Raw genomic sequence first — 22,155 nt, 5'->3', positions numbered from 1 at the left:
AACCCTTCATCGGCCCTTATAGTAGCAACTGCTTCCTTTTGGGAAGAAAAATGATCACCGGCAGCCCCATCTTGAATTTTGCAAAATCACCGATGCTACCTATGGGAATATAGACAATCCTTACTATCGTGTCTTCTGAACTGAAGGAATGCAACATAAAGAGAGAAAGGTAGAAGGAGTGCCTAAGTATATTTATTCAAGGACGACTGACTATTATAATACTTTAGAGCACTGCTCTTTTACTTCTGGGGCCTGAGTTCATATCCAGCACAGAGTGTTGCCCCTCTGGATCCTCCTTCCCCTTCACTTCCCTCTGACCCCCCCCCCCCCCCCCTGATCTGACTCCTTGTCATGTATTCACTATACCCTCTGACCTCCCCCTCTCTGACACTGAACGTTCTGTACTCAGCAAAGGTCTCAGTTTTATCCCCTTTTGCCCCCACCTCAATGAATTTCATGCTCAGCATGACGTTGAGCTCTTCTTCCATCGCCTCTGCCTCCAGGCTCACTTCGTTGACCAGGAGTTCTACCCCCAATCAGTAGACCTATTCACCCGCCTCCAGCATTCTCCCTCTACCTAGTCCCCTCTCCCTGGCCTCTTACCCGCTCTTGATCTTTTCATTGAAAACTGTCGGCGAGACATTGGTCATCTCAATTTCTCTGCCCCCCCCTCACTCACTCTAACCTGTCCCCCTCTGAACTTGAGGCACTCCATTCTTTCAGGTCTAACCCCGACATGGTCATCAAACCTGCAGACAAGGGTGGTGCTGTTGTTGTATGGTGTACCACCCTCTACCTTGCAGAGGTTCAGCGCCAACTCTCAGACACTTCTTCCTACCTCCCACTGGACCATAACCCCACCACCGAACATCAAGCTACTGTCCACAGGACTGTCACTGACCTCATCTCCTCTGGAGATCTTCCCTCTGCAGCTTCCAACCTCATAGTCCCACAACCCTGGACAGCCCGCTTCTACCTCCTTCCCAAAATCCACAAACAGGACTGTCCCGGCAGACCCATTGTGTCAGCCTGTTCCTGCCCCACTGAACTTATTTCTTCCTATCTTGACTGTATCTTTTCTCCCCTGGTCCAGTCTCTTCCCACCTACATCCGTGACTCTTCTGACGCCCTACATCATTTTGGCAATTTCCAGTTTCCTGGCCCCAACCGCCTCCTTTTCACTATGGACGTCCAATCTCACTACACCTCCATCCCCCACCAGGACAGTTTGAGGGCTCTCCGCTTCTTCCTTGAACAGAGGCCCAACCAGTCCCCATCCACCACCACCCTGGCCGAACTTGATCTCACTTTGAATAACTTCTCCTTCAACTCCACTCACTTCCTTCAGTTAAAAGGTGTTGCTATGGGTACCTGCATGGGTCCTAGTTATGCCTGTCTTTTTGTGATATATGTCGAACATTCCTTGTTCCAGTCCTACTCAGGCCCTCTCCCCCAACTGTCTTTCCGGTACATTGATGACTGTACCGGTGTCGTTTCCTGCTCCCGCCCCAAACTGGAAAACTTTCTCAACTTTGCTTCTAATTTCCACCCTTCTCTCACCTTTACATGGTCCATCTCTGACACTTCCCTTCCCTTCCTCGACTTCTGTGTCTCCATCTCTGGGGATAGGCTGTCTACTAATATCCATTATAAGCCCACTGACTCCCACAGTTATCTCAACTATACTTCTTCACACCCTGCCTCCTGTAAGGACTCCATTCCATTCTCCCAATTTCTCCATCTCCGACGCATCTGCTCTGATGATGCTACCTTCCATGACAACGCTTCTGATATGTCTTCCTTTTTCCTCAACCGAGGATTTCCCCCCCTACTGTGGTTGACAGGGCCCTCAACTGTATCCGGCCCATTTCCTGCATCTCTACCCTCACCCCTTCCCTCCCTCCCTCCCAGAACCGCAACAGGGTTCCCCTTGTCCTCACTTTCCACCCCATCAGCCTCCATATCCAAAGGATCAACCTCCGCCATTTCTGCTACATCCAGTGTGATGCCACTACCAAAGGCGTCTTCCCCTCTCTTCCCCTGTCAGCATTCCAAAGGGATCATTCCCTCCGCGACACCCTGGTCCACTCCTCCGTAACCCCCACCACCTCGTCCCATTCCCTTGGCACCTTCCCCTGCAATCGCAGGAGTTGTAATCCCTGCCCATTTACCTCCTCTCTCCTCACTATCCAAGGCCCCAAACACTCCTTTCAGGTGAAGCAACGATTTACTTGTACTTCTTTCAATGTAGTATACTGTGTTCGCTGCTCACAGTGTGGTCTCCTCTACTTTGGGGAGACCAAACGCAGACTGGATGACCGCTTTGCAGAATACCTCCGCTCAGTCCGCAAGCATGACCCCAAGCTTCGGGTTGCTTGCCATTTCAACATTCCCTCCTGCTCTCATGCTCACATCTCTGTCCCGGGATTGCTGCAGTGTTCCAGTGAACATCAACGCAAGCTCGAGGAGCAGCATCTCATTTACCAATTAGGCATGCTGCAGCCTGCCGGACTGAACAGTGAGTTCAATAATTTCAGAGCATGACGGTCCCGCCATTTTACTTTTATTTTTAGTTATTTTTTCTTATTTATTTATTTTTTGTGTTTATTTTATTTTATTTCATCTTAGTTTGTTCAGTTTGCTTATCCACTGCTTTTTTTCATGTTTGTACTTGCGGCTGTTCAATTTTCAGTCCGTTAACACCCTATCTGTACTAATACTTTGTCTTTCAACACACCATTAACATATTGTTTGCCTTTGCTCGATGACTTTCTGGTCAGCTATTCTGTGACCTTGTCCTATCTACACCTTCTCCTTTGTTATCTCTTGCCCCAGCCCTGCTATACTTGCTTATAACCTTTCATATTTCTAATATTTTCCAGTTCTGAAGAAGGGTCACAAGCATTTCTTGTTTTTACTTCCGAGTGTTGCGTTAACTTGTTAACCTAAGTGTTTGAGTAGTTTCAACTCAGCTCCTCATTAACAACATATTTGTACAAAATTTGCAAGCTCACTAAGAGAGGGCACAAGTATAGCTAGCATATGAAATTTAGATGTAACACTGGTTGATGCAGTAAGAAGCTTCTTTTGATTTAAAGTACACTGTAAGGGAAGCAAAAGTCACCCTGCATCTAACCTGCTAACTTGTGCTATACCTGATCTGGGCATGCATAATATGGTGATAACTGCAAAAGGTGAAACTGGCAGCTTAGAAGTGATTGAGAGATTGGATTACATTTAATTTTCTAAGTGGCTCCTGACAACACAGCAGCCTGCCGACGTCATCAGAGCAGTACAAGCTGCGTACATGCGCAAATGGTCTCCTGCACTCAATGAGATGCTGCCCGTGTGCAGCCTCCCACTTGCTCGGACTAATTGGCACATGTGCAGGAAAATGTCATCAGCTACCCTCTCCCGCCCCACTGGCTGTTCGTCCCGCTCAGCTCCAGACTTCGACGCTTCTCACCCCTCCTCCCCACCGGCTGCTTCGCCCCCTCAGCCATTCACTCCAGACCTTGCCACTGTTCCCCCCCCCCCCCCAACTCCACTCGGCCGATTATCCCCGCTCCTTGCTTCCCGCCTCCCTGCTGTCCATCCGCTCGCTCCACACTCCTCGCTCTCCGGCCGCTCGCCCACCTCTCCTTGCTTCCTGCTCTCCGGCCGCTCATTCCACGCTCCTTGCTTCCCGCCACCCCTGCACTCCAGCCGCTTGCTCGCTCCCCTCTCCTCACTTCCCGCCTCCCCGCTCTCAGGCCACTCACTCCCCGCTTCCCTCATCCATCCCACTGTCCGACCACTCGCTCTCCGCTTCCCCCCTCACCCAACCCGCTCTCCAGTTGCTCATTCCCTGCTTCCACCCCACCCCACCCCACCCCACTCCAGCAGCTTGCTCCCTGTTTCCCGCTCCCCTCCCCCAGCCGCTCGCTTTAGGCCAGGGTGCTTCCCTCGTCTCAGCCACTCGCTCCTACGTCAACCCATTACCCCTTGTGGCCCGCCTTGCTTCTTCGGGTGGCGCGGTGGGGAACGATCGAACAAGCAAGCAGCTGGAGAGAGGGGTGTGGGAGAAGCGGGGAGCGAGCAGCTGGAGAGCAGGATGGTGGAGGGGAAGCGGGGAGCGAGTGGCCGAACAGCGGGGTGGGGTGGTGGGGGAAGCGAGAAGCAGTATCATACAGAGTTCTGTCTTTGTCAAAAAAAATCAAAACAGTTGAACAGGAAACATCCAAGAAATGATACAAATGAAGCAGTGGCAGGAGCAGCGGGGGACTGTTGCGGGTGGGATGGAGGAGGCGATGGCATCCATTGAGGGGATTGTTGGGTTGAATTTGTTTTTGTGATAAATTGAGCAGCGCCATTTTTAATCCTGGCAGCTACCTGAACGTCACAGACAGTGATGTTTCAGTGGAAGAAGCTGCATTTGCACATGTGCTAGTACTTCACCACCTAGTGGTTGCGTTGTCAGCAAATGCAGCCTTTAATTTTTCCTATCATTGTCCTATAAATGAAGATTACAGACTCAGTTCAACGGCTTTCCTAACCTCACCTCACAGTCCTCTAAGATCAAAATTTCATGGCATAAGGTAGGGAATCACTGAGCATTGAACTCCATTTGCTCTTCCATGATGCATTGAACTGATAAATCAACATGCCGTGGCCTCAAACCACAACATGCTATGTTACTGGATCCACTGAAAATATTTTGCACTGTAATTTGTGAAAAATATATTCGTTTTTATTTTCCTATGGAATAATTTAAGTTATGGTACTCCTGACACAGAGGGCTGGATTTTCCCATCAGCTTAGGACCCTGACATTGGGGCCAAATGGGGATCCCGAGACTGCACTTGCCAGGACCGAGACCGGCAGAGCAATATTTCCGGAGGAGGCCTCCTAATTGACAACTTCCATGCTTGCCGTTGTATTAAGTAAAGCGGGAGGGCTCCTAAAGCTGCAGGTCCAGAGGTGTTGGCAGCCCTGGAGCCTCGGCAACCCCACTGGGAGAGGTTGGGTGCTGTTGAGGCAGATGGGAGACCTCAAGGGCGCCTTGATATGGAGGCGCCCTCAGAGGTGAAAATTTAAATAAAAATTTCAGAGGGGTCAAGCAGGTACACCCCTCAAATTGAAGGGGAAACCCCTCAAGCAGAAGCATTTGGGCAACAGGTGCAGCCTTTCCTGCTGCTGGCCCCCTCCTTGCATCGTGGAGCCTTTAGCTTCTTTGGCCCTGCAGGCTGTCTCTATGGCGCTGGCAGCCTCCACACACTGTGGGGGGGGGGGGGGCCACTCCGCCGCTAGCAAAATGTCAGTGGTGCCACAATATCACCCATAATTGGGGCTTTAAGTATAGAAACTGGCTGCCCGCCTTCTTTCAGTGGGCAGCCGATCCATTTCTCAGGCCAACCCTGGGAAACTGCTCCAGTGGTGAGAATGCATTGGGGAGCTGTCGTGATGTGACTCCCAGCTATTTTCCTGGTCCCACCCATCTCCATGCCCACTGTCATGTGGTTGGGAAAATTCAGCACAGAACCTTGTCCACCCGGAGCACACATTCAGAATAGAATACATTGCAAATCATAGCAGGGGGGTGGGGGGTGGTGGTGGTGAGTGGGGCAAGGGTGGTATGCAGGGTAGTCATGTGTCTGAATTCCGAGTGAGTGAAGCTCTCCGCCAGAAACAACAAGGTGTATAGTTACCCCTTTAAGGCCAACTGTTAAGTGACACTAAACTTGAGAGATCTTTAGTGCTGTCATTAAATTGCTTTTTTAAAAAGATTTGTATTTATATAGCACCTTTCGTGACCTTGGGATGTCCCAAAGCACTTTACAACAAATGAAGTACTTTTTGTAATGTTGTCACTGTTGTAACATAGGAAATGTGGCAACCAGTTTGTGCACAGCAAGATCACACAAACAGCAATGTGATAATGACAAGATAATCTGTTTTAGGTTGAGGGATAAATGTTGGCCAGGACACCAGGGATAACTCCCCTGCTCTTCAAGTGCCGTGGAATCTTTTTCATCCAGCTGAGAGGATAGACTCTCACAGCAGCACTGACAGTTACTCCACTGAAGTGTCAGCCTGAATTATGTGCTCAAGTCCCTGGAGTGGGTCTCTTTCCTGTGATCCCTCTTTCCCGTGATCTCACTTCCCTGTAATCTCTTCTATGTGATCTCTTCCCTGCAATCTGTTTCAATGTCAAGAGTGTTACCTACTAAACCACAGCTGTGACCTAAAGAATGAAATAAAATTTTCAACTTTCAGAACTACCTCACATAAATACACAAATCTTGATCTCAGCCAGTGATCCTCAACAATGATCCAATCTGAAGGGAAGAATGTAATTTATAGAACTTCATATGTGAACTTCATGCCTGGCATTAATTTTACAAGCTGTTAGTATAAACATTGATACCAGTATGCAGAGTCGCTACACCTTTTATTTTAAAACATTGCTTAAATTGGATTCATTAGTCAAGACTGATAGCACTAACTTCAGTCTTTATAACTATCACTTGACATGACATTGTTCGCAATTTCTAATCCTCCCAAAACACTAAAATCTGAAATTAAACAAATTCCACAATCTTATTTGATCAATTCCAAATGTCATTTTGAGAAAAATTTGATAAGATCACAGAGTCAGGTGTCAAATGAAGACCATATGATGGAGTTCACCAGTGGTGCGTTGAGAACAGAAGTTATTTGGCAGAGTGCTGTTGCTGGACAACAGATACTCATCAGGTAATTAATTAATCTCCATCTGACAAAGTTTGAAACAGTATTGCTAATAAATAGACAAATCATGTTTGACCATGTTTCCAAATCAGTGCACCAGAATTCCAGAGAAGGATGAGAAAGGAAACGGTCTTGTCTGGACATTTTGAATGCTGTGACTATTTCTTTCTCATGTGTAAACATTTAAAACTGTCTCCAAGCAATGAAGTATTTATGATCCAGCCCAAATGTTTTTTTTACAGTGCTGAACTCATAAGACGTAGCCTGTCTTCACAGCAACTGTATTGCTTAACCACTTTCTGGGCATCACATTAAGTCAATCTCCAACCGCTTCACCATGCAGCACAAAACAGATGTACCAACAGCAAATGGTAGAGGCAGAATAACTAAATGTATTTCCCTCGTGGAACAATATGCATTTTGGCAATAATTGAATGTAGCCTGCAATTTGTTAAGAACCAAATGAATTTTCCTGTCTGAAGGATGACAGCCTATAATAGTCCTGATCTCTGATGCAGTTAAAGGGCTGAATTTAGAGTGGCCGTCTGGAGCAGGAATGGTGGCGTGGGGGGCCAGATAATTGTGTCAGAAGCGTCCACCCGGAAATCTGCCGTCATGTGTCGGTTCTAGATTTAGTCAGTGGTGGGAAAGCACCAAGGGGTCTTGGGTGCTCTACAAGGGGGCTCAGGATCTCGGGTGCTCTGCAAAGGGGGGTCGGAGTATCGGGTGCTCTGAAAGAGGGGGCTTGGGTTTGGGTTCTGTGCAAGGTTGGGGGAGGGAGCTTTGGTTTGCGTGGCTGTATCGGGTGAAAATACTGTTGGGTGAGATGTTTGGTTGCGCATACTGCTGGATGAGAGAGTCGACTATCAGCAAGGGCCATCAGGGAGTCTGTTGGGAGGAGTAGAAAAAGTTCAGTTGCCAAGGCAGGGTTGTCTCTGTATTGACATTGCTCTGTTGGCCCACTGGTCACCTGGCATGGGGCTCATACATCCTTACTTTTTAGATCCCTGTGGTGTGATGTTGCGCCTCCAATGGAGGGAGAGTGAAGAGGCAGCTGTGCCTGCCCGTGAAGCTCCACAATGAGAGCAGCAGCAGCTGGCCATGCCAAGAAGGGTCCACCTGCGCCAGAGAGTGTACCAGACGCGAATCAGCTACCTCTAAATGTCTGAGCGGGCGTCACCGACTTATGCGTCCTGCTGCAGGACAAGTTGTAACCGATGGGATTTGGGGGTCACCCTATACTAGTGGCCCTGAAGATCACTAAACTTTTATGTGTCTGGATCATTCCGAGAACATGTGTGGGGGTTTTCCAGGCAGCAGTTCACCACTGCACCAAGGAGGTGACCGAAGGCCGGCGATTATGTGCACTACCGGAACAACCCTGATAGTCAGGCCGAGAAGGCTATCGAGCTCAGGGCCATTACTGGATTTCCCCTGGTGCGAGGTGTGATATATTGCACGCATGTGGCCATCGAGGCTCCAATAGACCAGCCAGCTGCCTTCATCAACAGGAAGGGCCTCCATTCAAGCAACATTCAACTGGTCTGCGACCACCGAAAGCGTTTCCTGCAGGTGTGTGCTCGCTTCCCGGGAAGCAGCCACGACACCTACATACTTCGATAGTCCCAGGCGCCACAGCTTTTCAGGCTCCCTGCACACCTTCAGGGCTGGATTCTCAGGGACAAGGGGTACCTATTGAAGACTTGACTACTGATGTCTGTGAGGAACCCTCACAATGCAGCAGAGAAAAAGTACTTGCCACAGCTCCACCTGAGTAACTATTGAGCAGGCCATTGGGCTGCTGAAGCTGAGATTCCACTGCCGCAATCGATCCAGTGGAGCCCTGCAGTATGTCCCAGCGAGGGTCTCTTGTATCGTGGTAGTCTGCTGTGCTCTGCACAATCTAGCACTGCAGAGGTGGGAGGCCTTACATGACGATGACATGACTGAGTGACACTCCCCCACTGATGAGAAGGTCGCGGAAGAGGGAGATGAGCAAGCAGCACTGGATGTTGAAGCCCTTGCACCGGAGGCTAGGCAGATTGAGTGACAGGCCAAGGAGGCAAGAGACAATCTCATAGTTACCCGCTTCCAGCCAGCCTGATGGCTACTGAGAGAAAAAGCAATAAAGACTCACCTCAGTGCATGCAGCCTGTCGCCTCCTTTCTATTTGTGTTCCATGCCTTCACCCAGCTCAACCACGCGCTAGTGCCCATGGGCAGTCATATTCAAATGAGGGCTGTGCTTACACTGGCATTCCACAAAGGGGTAAGGGTGAAGTCAGCAGTTCACAATTAAGGCATGATAGAATAATCACTTTTACACAATGAAAGTTAATGGCTTGAACAAAAGAACTTTACATGGTGCAACACCTGTCAAATTTCAGACACCCGTGAACTCCCAAATGTGTCTAAGTGCTTTCCTTTATATGTTTACGAGTGCTTCTATGAGGTGTGAACCCATTGCTAGCAGCTGTGCTGGAGGCAGACTGCTGATCACTCTGTCCCTTGTCTTGTGATGACTTTGGCAGCCATCCTCTGGCTGCCTGAGGTCTGGAGGGCCCCGGCTGTCTGAGGGTTTCCTGCACTAGTGCAAGATTCTCCTCAGATGTCGCGGCTGCTGGAGCTGGGCTCACTGGCAGAGGGGCTGAGGAGCCACTGTCCACACTCGGAGCGCCCTGAGGGGAGTACCCAGCTGTGGGCGTCAGCCTCTCCTCCCTTTCAAAGCTCACTTGAACCTCCCTGCTCATCAGAGAAGGAAGAGGAGCTAGAGAAGGCTCCAGATGCCTCATCCTTCTCTCGCGTTGCCACTGCAGCATAGCGCTTAGGGCTAAGGAGATGGTGTGCAGATCTGCACGCATTTGTGAGATCTGACTCTCCTCTGTCAGGATGAGGAGATCCCTAATCCCTTCTGCCATCGCCATTTTAGTGCTTCCCTCTCCATGTCCCACTTCCTCCTGCATGGCCACTTGCAATCACTAAAAAGGAGAGGGGTGTGGAGCACTCACCTTGGCAGAATGCAGGAGGTCGTTGACCCACTTGCAGCACTGTACCCATTTCAAAGGGTTGATCCCACAGCTGCTCACCTCCTCAGCTATCTCCATCCAGGCTTGGTCAAGCAGGAAGACCCCTTCTTTATATAGCTGGGGAAAAGGACCACCCACCTTTCCCTTGCAGCCTGGAGGAGAATCTTGAGGGAGGCATCACTAAACCGTGGGCCTATCCTGTGTCTTGCCTTTGCCTTTCGGCATGGTCCGCCTCCGGGGAGTGGAGGGTCCAGAGTCACTGCAATACCTGTCTCAAGTTTTGACAAGCTGGCAGCAAATGAGTGCAAGGAAGCAATGCAAGCAAGGCTGGCAGGCCTTTAAATGTGGTGCGAACACCCGCTCCGGAGTCATCTGAAGACGTATCTGGTGTCTCGCATCCCGCCCCGCCGCATGATTGAACAGGCCCCACGCCACCATTATGAAAAATGGCCGCCCGCCACGTGATCGCAGTGGGGCAGCCACCCACATGATGAATAGCAGTTGCGCCCATTTTCAGGGCCGCTGCTGGGACCACTAAATTCAGCCCAAATTGTGCAACCAGTCTTCTGCCATCTCCAGGATCAGCTTGTTGTTGAACACATTGTGTTCTCCTTATGGATTTTCTTGTTGCTGAAGAAAGAAACGATCAAGAAGACAAGAGATTAAAATAATACTTAGCGCTGAAAGTTTTCTTAAGAACAGAATAATGCTGGAAATATATGGCAATGCCAATCAGTAGTACTTGATAAAGAAAGATTGGTTAAAGCTTTGGATGTAAATTTTGATGAAGAATTAGACCAAAATGTTTCACTACATTCCTTTCTGTCAGATGCTAACCAACTTGATGTGGATTGCTAGCATGTTTACATTACTTAGAACAAGTTCAATAGGAGGTTTGAACTTGGGCCACAGAAAGAGTACAAACTCCCTTCTGAGGCTGTATGTTCTCTCTTCGTTCCTGCAATCTCTCCACCATTCTCCAAGCCTCTCCTGACCTCTCTTCCCTGGGATTCCGTGATCACTGTTTACCATGATCTTTCTTACCAATGCAATCTCTCTTCCACTCCCTCCCACCCATGATCTCTCTTCCTCACAATCCCATGGACCCTCTTGCCCCCGCCTCACCATGAGCCCTCCCATTCCATACGCACCCTCCCCACATTCCCTCTTCTCCCACGGTCCTGCTCTTCACTTCTTCCCCGTGGTCCCACTCTTCCCCTGGCAACCTCGCTCCCCCGGTGACCTCATCCCTAGTAACCTCCCATGGCCCACCAACCTCTCTCCTCCATGCGATCTGTGTCTACTCAAATTGACCCCCAATTCTCAGGGACCGTCCCCAGCTGTTGTCTATGGGAGGATTGAAGGCTGGCCAGCAGCCGGCTGGAAATTGAGTTTAAAAAAAAGTCCTAATGAGGTTCTGCTGTTACATTTGCCAGGCGCTCCTGCCATTTCAGGGTATCCCAGCTGTCAGCAGGCACCCATTCCCTCCCCACCTCCCCGTAAATATCAGGGCCATTGTGATAGATTGGTGGCATGATATATAATTTTCCCCCACATTTCCATCCAGAATTTTAAAAAGTTTAATTTAAGCTGTTTAAAGTTTAAGCACTGATAGGGTTAAGTGAAGAAAGGTGGGAGGATGTTCGCTTGGAGCATAAACATCATAGTCCAGTGCCGAATGGTTAGTTTCTGTGCTGTAAATTCTGTGTAATTAAGATTTTACATCGTATAATGAGGATCCCTTGTCCTGCTTCTCCCAAACCCTGTTTTTTTTGAGTCCATGATAAGTTCAGTTCAATATAAAACAATAAACAAATCCTGTTTCTGATTAGCTTCCACATCTGCTATTAAGGTTTGCAAGATGGTCTCTACTTAAACACTTCAGGAGTCATAGTGAACAATTTCATTCTCACTACCACGTCATTTACACCTAAACTGATGCAGTAGCAAAATGAAAATTATGTTGAGAACAGAACCACCGACTTACTGTTGGTTGTTCACCAATTTGGCGCAACCTCAAATTAAACACCTGGAGCTCTTGCTAGAAACAGGTGGAGGTCCGATGCATTTTGCACCTCTGTATGTGTTGCTACCACCAGTTCCTCATCCCACCCAGAAACCATGGATGGTACAAGAAAAGAGGTGGACATTTTCAGTGATGTTCAAGGGGATCTTCAGCTGCTCTCAGATGAAATACTGGAAATGTTTTGGGAGACATTTTGCTTGTATTACATTGTAGTTGTTGGCTACCTAGATTATTTCAAAGCACTTGTAGAGGCTGTAGAATGTTCTGACTTTGACTCTGTACTCTAATGGGCTTCTGGCAACATACTTTGTTTGTGTTGGGGTCTTTCTGGCAATTCCACTCTGGCTTGAGGCTGAGGAAGAAGAGCAGCAGCAGGAGGAATGAACAAACAGAGCTCAAACTGCATGGAGAACCAATAGGCGGAGACACACCCATAGGCATCCTTGCCTTCTCTATAGCGATTATATCCCCAGGACAGCATACCTGCAGTTCTCTGAGGAACAGCACCTAAGGAGGCTGCACTTCCCCAGGGATGCTGTCTTAGATGTGTGTCATTATCTGCAACAAGACCTGCATCCCATTGCCATAGCTGACATTGCATTGCCTGTTGCAGTCAAGGTCAGTGCAGTCCTGAACCATTTGGCCCATTGAGCCTGTGCTGGCACTTTGAAAGAGCTATTCAGTTAGTCCCACTCCACTGCTCTGTTCCCATAGCCCTGCAAGTATATATCCAATGTCCTTTTGAAAGTTCTTCTACTACCACTTCCACTACCCTCTCAGTGTATTCCAGATCACAAAAACTCGCTGTGTAAAGAAATTTCCCTCATCTCCCCTCTGGCTCTTTTGCCTCTGGCCTTCAATCTGTGTCCTCTGTCTTACTGAGCCTCCTGCCAGTGGAAAAAGTTTCTCCTTATTTACTCTATCAAAGCCCTTCATGATTTTGAACACCCCTATTAAATTTACCCATAACTATCTCAGCTCAACGGAGAACAATTGCAGCTTCTCTACTTGTCCACAGAACAGAAATCCCTCATCCTTAATACCATTCTGGTAAATTTCCTCTGCAGCCTGTCTAAGGCCATAAGAATTATAATTTTTATACATTTTATATAGCATTATACAAATGCCTATTACTAATTATCAACCTGGTCTCAAGTGCTCACTCACCTAGTCCAGTGCCCCTGTGAGGTGCTCCCCCAGTGGCTTCAGCATGGGAAGAGGAAAGCTGCTGTGTCTCAGTCAAGAGCTCTCGATGCTTGTGGTTGACAGCCTTTAGGAGCTTGGGCCTGAGAGTCTGGCTCAGCTGGCTTTCGAGCACCAGGACAGCCATTTGTTGAGGAGGTTATGAGGAACTGTGCTGTCATCCTGAGAGATGACAAATGTTTCCCTCCTGTTGCATTTCTGCTCCTGTTATTGGGCTGTAGTTCAGCATTCCCACTGATCTGTTGGAGAACAGATTGTAGGGGATCCATGACATAACTGATGCTGGTATCCATTCATGCTGTCAATCTGTCCAAGGTGCAAGATGATTGAGGGTCACTAGCAGCACCGCGAGAGATGCTATTATTGAAGCCTCAGATTCCTGCAGGGCAGACCAGCTGCAGCGTCGGTTGAGGTGAGCACAGGCTGTGTGGTAAACTGCAGAGTTTCAATGCCATGTGCAAAACCCTGACACAAGTTGGTAGTGGGCTCCTCTACTCTCTCTGACACGTTGTGGAAGCTCCTTAGCAGGCAGTACAATGCAGTGAGCAATTGCTGGTTCACTGAAAACATTTTTGTTTAAAGGCTGAAACATTGAAGTCTGCATCTCTGTCCCTTCAGCAGAGCTAAGACAAAGTTTGCCTCCAGTGAACTGGGTCCTTGGCTGTCCTTTCCACCTGGATTTGCTCCTGCTCACTTGTGAGTCACTGAGAACAGATTCCTCTAAGCATCACTAGGTCATTATGCTGAGAGTGTGAGTGAGAAATTTCAGTAGAAAGAAGAAAAAGAGGGAAGATGCCCAAACATGCTGTTGTGTGTGGCCTCCAGCCTGGCCATCTCCAATGTTCCACGTGCTTACTCTCGGCTAATGCTGTTAATGGTGGCCTTGTGCATTGGTGCCATGATGTGCATTGTGACAGGCATCCTCCTTTTTGTTCTGTGTTCTTTGTTCTGCTGTGTGCCAGCTTCTGCAGGAAGAATGGAAATGAGTTATCTGCATCCTGTTCTCGGGTTTTGAAGATGTCTGAAGCAGCTTTCATAAGTGTGTATGAAAAGAAGCAGCAGCATTTGACCAAGAATGGGAAGTATTTGTAAGGGCAGTATCAGGCCTTGAGTGTCTGAATACAAGCTGAATGAGGGATAGTGATCCATCCCATTGTTGAAGAAGTGGTATGGGAAGCAGGAAAAGGAAGGATTGAGAGTGCAAGAACTAAAGTAGATTGGTACAGGCTGGTCAGAGAGTAAGGGCTGGATTTTAAGCACCCCGCGCCATTTATCCCGGCGGCAGGTGAGCATAATGGTGGCCCGCATGTGCGGGTCATGCGCCGCAAAGCCGCCATGATCCACTGCAAAGCGGCTCATTTAAATACCCGGGTTGGCCAACCCCCCCTGCCTCCCCATTCACATGGAGGGAGCGGGCTCTACAATGCCGGCAATGGCATCAGCTGCCAGTGTGCAGGTGCTGGTGCCATTTTTAAAGGGCAACCAGCCCTGCCAGTTAATTAAAAAAATTTAAGAGATACCCCCCCCACAATGTACCAAATAAAATTCTGATGCCCTTTTCCCACTCCGCAATAACAAAATTAAGTATCTGCCCTTACCCCCCGCTCCCCACAAAACACTTGCCTTACAAATATGACCTTCCACCCACCCCTGTCCAGACTGTAAAAAGTTCACAGTTCACCCCTTCCCACTATCCCCTACACTGATGATGATAATTTGACCCCATTCCCCCCAACTAAAAATCTTACATTCCCTCCTTCCCCACCAGTGTTGCGCCTGCTTTCCCCAGTTGGGAAAGTGAAGGTGCGTGAGTGCCGGCTGCCGCTCCGAAGATTGCGGTGCAACTGTTAGGTCACAGGTAGGTGTATTTAAATGTGTGCAGATGTTAATCCAGGTCCCATCACCCAGCCGGGAAGATCAGGCATCGGGCTCAGTGGCAAGCCTCTGCTGGAACAATCTTCCCCCCACCCCTACCATGGATCCCGATGTTAGGGGCCTTGTAAAATCCAGCCTCCAGCTTCGGGCTCTGTGGTGGGCTTCTGCCAGAACAATCTTCCGACTCCCCCAGCCCGCCATGGAGCCTAATCGCGGGGGCCGTGTAAGATCCAGCCCTAAGAGTCAGTGAAGAAGATTCTTACTTTGGCAGTCCTGGTGAGGTTATTACATCGTTTCCTGCACTACAGCCAAGTCCTGGGAACAATGCTGGTAGCATTTGCTTGTTCCACCACCTCTCTCCCTTGCTGCTGACTAATTTGTCTGACGAAGGGAAGGGGAGCATCCTTCTTGTTGTTCATTTTCTCTATTTGCACCATCACAGCTGCATCAGGGAATCTGAGGTCTCTTGTCAAATTCGTACAAGCTACTGCATTAGAAAGTCACTTTCCCTAACCACCATCCTAAAGTGCAGCCCCCCTTTCAGGTGTTGTAGATTTCTTTCAAGTAGCAGCTACTCTGCTGGTTTCCTGCCCTCTCAACAAGCGAGCCACCTAAGAGGAGTGTGATTGGCGATTAGTAAATTAGTGGAGCGGATTGCCCACAATTTTAAATCAGATGGGTCTATAGTGGGTCAGCGATTCACTCTGCCAGTTCACTGCCAAAGTAATGAAGGTGAAAATTACTCCCTATAGTAAAGCATATTGGCATAAGTGTTTTTTTCTCCTGTAACATATTGGTGCTAATGTAGTAAATAATCCCAGTGTCAACACTGGTGCATTTTATTACAGAGAGAGATTATCCTCTTTCATAGTTCTTCAGAGAAGCTTTAATCGGGAAGGGTTTTAAATTGGTGATCTCTAATAATCATTAACTATGTGCTTGAACATAAATATTAAGAGATATAAAACATCATACAAATAGAAATTGCTGGAAATGCACAGCAGATCAGTTAATGTCTCAGAATCAGACTATGCTACAGATGTGATCCTTCATCAGAACTTCTTTGAATAAAATTGCTGTTTTTTTATAACTATTCTACATTTATTGTTTGTAACTTCTAACAATTGTAAAGAAACATATTTTTCTCCTCTAGGCATAAATACAGTAATATCTTTTCTTCTTTTCCAGCGGCACTTGTCTCCAGAGGAATTCTATCAGGTGTTTGGTTTGACTATAGAAGAATTTAATCGACTTGCACTATGGAAGAGAAATGATATGAAGAAAAAAGCACGCCTCTTTTAACCAGTAAAATATATAAATTTCATCAGGGAAAGTCCATTATGGCAATGAAAATCCTATGAGGAAAAACCAAGTCTGTGCTCATAACTTGAACAACTTGTATGTTATTTCATCACCGGATGAATTATGAGAACAGTTTGAGAATGTGTGCAAGCCTAGAGGTTGTGTTTCTGCTAATCTTGCATGAAAAGCTAAGTATTATAGCCATTAAGCTCTAAGCTTAGACTGTTGTTTGCTGAAAACCTGTAAGAAATAGCTGTCTAGTTAAACTATAGCATAATAGGACTGCTTGACAAAGGAGGGAGGGAAAGGGGAAGCTCAGGGTTTAGTGTCCAAAGTGCATTTTATCCTGATCAAAAAAAACTCTTAAAAATCTTCCATCTGGCAATAATTTGTTATCATCTCTATGAAAGGTCCAGGTCTTTAAACAACGATTCTGGTACAATAATAGATTATTGCTAATAGGCTTGTTGGTAGGAAGAAAGCTCGCATTGGAAGCTAGAGATTGGTTATAGAAATAGATATGGGTATAATTATTGCTTCTCACTGATACTTGTAGAAAAGTTGCTTGATGGGAAGCAGGGGAAGAAGCAAAGCTAATACTGCACTTTATTCAAGTATAAACAAGCATATACTCAAGATGCTAGCACCATGTGCAATCACCTAGATTAGTGTCCATTAATATTTCACTAACATTTTCTTAAATGCACAACATCTACACAACTCACAAAAACTAAATTTAAACATGCTGCAATGAAATGAAGTAATGCATTATGTCTGTGGTAGTTACATGTTAGCTGTCCGTTGCTTGGTTGTAAGGCCCTATTTGCCCAAGTTTAGACGAGATGCTATTTATGTAAATGATGACTGATGTCATTCCAGTTTCAAATATATATTTTCAGTAAACCGCTAGAACATCCAAACCAAGTCTGCTGATATTGATTCCTATATTTAATTTGAACTTGTCATTGAATAATCCATCAAGTTTGAATGAAGTATTGAGAAAGGAAAATTGTTTTTTTCAGCCAGAATGTTGTTTCAAACACTTCCTAAGTAAGTGATGTCCTTTACCCATGCCTGAAGCGGACAATATGCAAATAAGGGGCCTAACGTCTGCAGCAGGTCCTGGTGGCAACATTGGTTTTCCCAAGGCAGCCAGCCACAGCACTCATTGTTCTCAGAGAAAACAAACCCTGCAGAACACCTGCAACAAAAAAGCTAAGTTACTTATCTGTGAAGTACATCATCCCGCTGTCACTCCCAGTCCCAAGATTCCCAACCTCCGAGTCCTGGCCTCCCCGATTCTCAGCCCCAACCCCCAGGTTCCAATCCCAAAGGCCATTTCCGGCTGACACGACCCACCTCCCCCACCCACCCCGATCCACATTCGCCATCCCTCTCGAATTCTGCATGGTGCGCATGCCCGATTTTAATCACTCCACCATTGGCAACCATGCTTTCAACTGCTTGTCCCCTGGCTCTGGAATTCCCTCCCTAAATCTCTCCGCCTCTCTTCCATGATAACACTCCTTAAAACCTGCCCCTTTCGGTCACCTGTCCTGATAGCTCCTTTAAAGTTTCGGTGTCAAATTTTATTTGATCTCACTCCAGTGAAACACCTTGGCTACATTAAAGATGTTACATAAATGCAAATTGTTTCTTTTGCTGTGTTTGCTGACTGTCCGCATCTTAAGTGAAACCTCCTGTTGGGTATGGGCCCACAGCACAAAACTGGCACTGATTGCCAGTCTAATAGAGAGAGACCACATGATGACTTGTGTTGGAAACAGTGCGGTTGTGGCTGTTTTGTTAAGGAATTAGGTAACGCTGTATTGAGGGACCTTTACTTTGGATCTAACGTGTTACATCTGACCTGGAAGTGCTTGATGCTGACACTGAGGGCTGGATTTTCCCTTTGGAGGCAGGAAACAGGAATCGGGACGAACTCTGAGTCCCAAACCTGACCCTGGGGGTAAACAGTTACTCTTTGGGATTTTCACAGAGGCACACACTTAATTGACATGGAGACAGGTTCCCTGTCTAATTAAGGGCGGCGGGCAGACTCTCGAAGTTGGAAGGCTAATCAGAGACCTTCCAACTTGAGAGGCACAGCAGCCTGCAATGCATGATAAGAGACTGAGAAGGGTCTTCGACATGGAAGTGCCCTCTCACTACTTTTTAAAAAATTTAAATAAAGAACAGATACAGCAGCCAGGCCTCTACCGTGGGGGAGGGGGGAATTCCTCTACAGGGCAGCCTTTGGCTGCAGCCGCACCCACACCGGCATGGAGGGCCTCCAGGCCTACGGTCAGTTTAGAAAAGTGGAGGGCAACTGGAAAATCCCAGTCGGTCTCTTTTATGTGCTGTTAAATAGGCTGTAAATGAGCCTAATTGGCTACCTGCCTCATGGGGGAAGATGGCTGTGCCGGCCCCAAACCGGCCTTTTCCAAAATGGCTGGCGCAGGAATGGCATTGGGAAACAGGCCCTGTCCACTTCTGTTCCCCCACTTGGCGGGGCCCGAAAATTCAGCCCTGAGTGCTCAAAATGAGAAATAGTTCCATTTATCAATTCAAACTTCCTCCACTTGTTGAACAAAAAAAGAACCCAACTTTTTTTCAATTCAGTAATGAGGAATATGTGGGCCCAAACCTTTTCGAAATCTGTAAAATGCTCAGATACTTTAATCTAACTATAAAAAATTAATCCTAAGAGCTTAGTCTATAAATTATTTTTGCTTTAAATCAATGCATATAATGAGCATGACGAGTACTGAATGTTCATTGTGAAAAGTCAGAACTGCTACAAGTCAGATTTCACAACCTACGGTACAGTGCAGAGAAGATTGGATTTATTATAAATCCTTCTGTTAGTTGCATCTTTCACTGAAAAATACTTAGTACTTTACACAAGGATGCAACAAGAAAAAAATTACTTCTGTAGTCTATGGGGGTGATAGGGGCAAGTTTTACAAATCTGTGCTGGTGCTAGGAGCCTGGCCAACTGACAATACACAGCGAAAATTCAGGCATACTGCCCATGATGTGCAGACCATTAACAGGCTCTCAGCTAGCAACATAGACTCGTAAAATTACCCCTTTATAACTGCTTTGAAATATTTATATTTACAGAGCATATAAAGAACACTAACTCAATGCATGTGTGTAAGTCATGCTTTGGTGTTTATTTCTGTCTGCAACAAATCAAAAAACAAATGCAAGAAACAAAAACTATAAACACAATGCAAACATTTTACCACCAGCCAGGATCACTGAGCCGTTAGTCATGGAATAACTGTTTCCAACTTTCAGTGCCTCATGAACTAGCGGTACCTCAAAAAATAATTTACAGAAGATATTTATCCAAGCAGTTGGGAATTCTTAGATGAACATTTTGCATTGACACTGCTGAGCTCTTATGGGAAAGATTATAAATTGCAGCCAACTTTTATTGGTGTAATCTGCAAGAAGTTTCTTTTGCACAGGGTCTGTTTTTGAAAATGTATCAATTTTAGATATTTGAAGTTTCCAATTAATTACAATAAATAGATTCATTGCAACAAAGCTCCAATCCATGTACCTGAACTTTTTTTGTTTAACATCCATCAATGATTCAAGGCCAGTTGTGAACAAGTACACATCACAAATATTGGTGCATTTTCAGTAGCCCAGGATCGAAGATTATACAGAAAGGCATGTTTGATGGCATTAGATAAGACGGGATGCAAATCAGTCACTTTCACCTCAGCAGTACTCAGTGTGTGTGTATATGGATATGTGGTGTATTTTCCTCTAAGTCATAATACTCATGTAATCTTCAGTGAAAAGTCATGTTTAGCTCTTGGTATTTAGAAATGAATCTGATGTAGTAGTTAGCTGAACTATAATTATACTTTAAAGCCCAGAACTTTTCTTCTCTGATGTTGCAAAAGATAAAAGCATTAACAAGTATACTTAGAATTGTTCAAAATTGATCATAATGGCACAGGTTGCCACATGTCTAAAGTTGCATATTATAATGATTTACTGTAGATTTTCTGTGAATGTCATAAGTACGGCAAGGTGTATATCATGCAATGTATATTAAGTTGTGTAAAATGCAGTGGAGTAAATGTTAGACAGTGAAATATACGTTTTTGGTAGTTTTCAGCTGTTTTCACTTGCTATAATTTGCCATAAACTAGAAAATTGGTTTCAATATGCTGTAGAAATGCACTTACGGCAGCTCTTTGTAAGATTAATGGACACTCATTCTGTGGTAAGATGATTGATGAATTGCTGAAGTCTGTTTCCTCCTCCAGTACTTCATGCAGATTATCTGAAGTTCAGAGCTACTCGTTCTCAACCTAACAATTGTGGCTTCCAATACAACCTATACTTTATTTGCTAAATGCAAGTAAACTATAAATATAAATAGCAGCAATTGTACTATGCATTATTTTATGGTATTAAAAATCAGTCTTTTATGTGAATTGTAGTGCAGAATAAAAAGTAGAAAATATCTAAACAAAACTTGAAAAATTATGCCGTAACTTGTCATAACTTTTGCAATTCTAACACTATTTGGGAGATGAGAGTTACAGTATATCTCAATATTTTAAGTGCAATACAACTGAATTATAAGCTCATTATAAAAAATAATTTCCCTCAACACAATGTTTTGCAAATTTTAACCCAATAGATTGAAATCTGCAGTCATTTCTCATATAAAAATTGTATAAATTAAAAATTTTAAAAGTCAGCCATATGCCTCTTCCCCTTTCCACAAGACGAATTCCCTTCAAATGGCAATGGAAACAGGCCTTTAAAGGGAAGTGGTGACCCTAATCAGTTGCACTTATCCAAATGGCAAGAGGTAGGGCTGAATTTTACCGGCCCCTCGACGCTTCGGGATACGGCGCGGGGGCTGGTAAAATACTGCGGGGAGAGGCCCGCTTCAACCTGCGACGTTGAGAAGGGCCCGTCGTATATTACTGGCAGCGGGGGGACTTCGGTGTGGCCCTCACCCCCGCCACCAGCAGGCCCTTCATCTCCATATACAGATTGCCAATAAATGTATGCAAAATAATTTACCTGCCATCCCATGCCGATTTTACAGCCTCCATTCGACCTTCACACACCTTCAGAACTCCGTATGGAGTTCCAAGGTGAGAACCTGGTGGGGAGGTGGAAGAAATAAAGTTTTCAGGGCAGGAGGGGTGGAGGAGAGGAGAAATCAATTTTTATTGGATGTGAGGATGGTGGGAAGGGGTTGAAGGGCAAAAGATTGAAGATTGTGGGGGAAAGTTTCAGTATTTGAAAAATCAATTGATGGTCATTTCAGGCAATGAAATGACCATTGTAGGGGTTGGGGAAGGGTCTGCATCATTTATTTTTATATTTAATAAAAATAGATTATATTTTCCCTTTAAAAATTATAATTATTTGTGAGGGCTTAAAGCCCTTTAAAAATGACGGTGGCAATGGGCGCCGTTGCCGCAGACGCGGCGGCTGCCCACGCATGTCATTGGTGGCAGCCGCTCCGCCCCCACTATTTAAATGAGCCCCGCGCAAAATATCGCGGGGGCTACTCAGCAGCCGCTGAATGCAGGCACCCCGCTGACTTTAAAGGGCACCACCACGCAGCACGGCACCCGAATAAAATTCAGCCCATAATGTCCAGAAGCAAGCATTACAAATCATTTTCATTATAAAAATATTTTTCTGCAGTACTGTTAAAGTTTGAAACTGAACCCAGGTTACTGAATTGGTTTCTTGGGATTTAAATTTAGCTTTTTTATCTTAAATTTCAAAGGTTAACTTGCAAACTCAGTCTTGCAAAATATTGTGCATTGTGTGCCATTTTGTTGTGATGAAATCCATGGAGACAGGGTTGGAGGCGGGGGAGGGGGGAAAATAGGGGAAGCTGCGTCAGGATTGCTCCACAATGCATTTCCAAAGCTGGGGATGTTTCCTGGGAGGGCTGGGATGCAGATCAGCTGCCCATTCCATGAAGGCAGGC

The 22,155-nt window shown here is 46.1% G+C and overlaps 1 protein-coding gene across 1 annotated transcript in view; it reads left to right on the top strand.

The window, feature by feature from the left end:
- ablim2 (actin binding LIM protein family, member 2) overlaps window positions 1-17,772 on the top strand; it is a 444,286-nt gene extending 426,514 nt beyond the window's left edge. The window contains exon 20 of the mRNA XM_068019832.1: window positions 16,047-17,772. Within this exon, the coding sequence (XP_067875933.1) occupies window positions 16,047-16,160 (114 nt within the window). The 3' untranslated portion in view covers window positions 16,161-17,772. The remainder of the gene's footprint in view (window positions 1-16,046) is intronic.
- Window positions 17,773-22,155: the final 4,383 nt, after the last annotated feature.

Source organism: Heterodontus francisci, chromosome 1, assembly GCF_036365525.1.
Source record: "Heterodontus francisci isolate sHetFra1 chromosome 1, sHetFra1.hap1, whole genome shotgun sequence".
Lineage (NCBI taxonomy): Eukaryota > Metazoa > Chordata > Chondrichthyes > Heterodontiformes > Heterodontidae > Heterodontus > Heterodontus francisci.
Note: the sequence above shows the minus strand (reverse complement) of the source record. Positions and strands in the feature narration are given on the sequence as shown.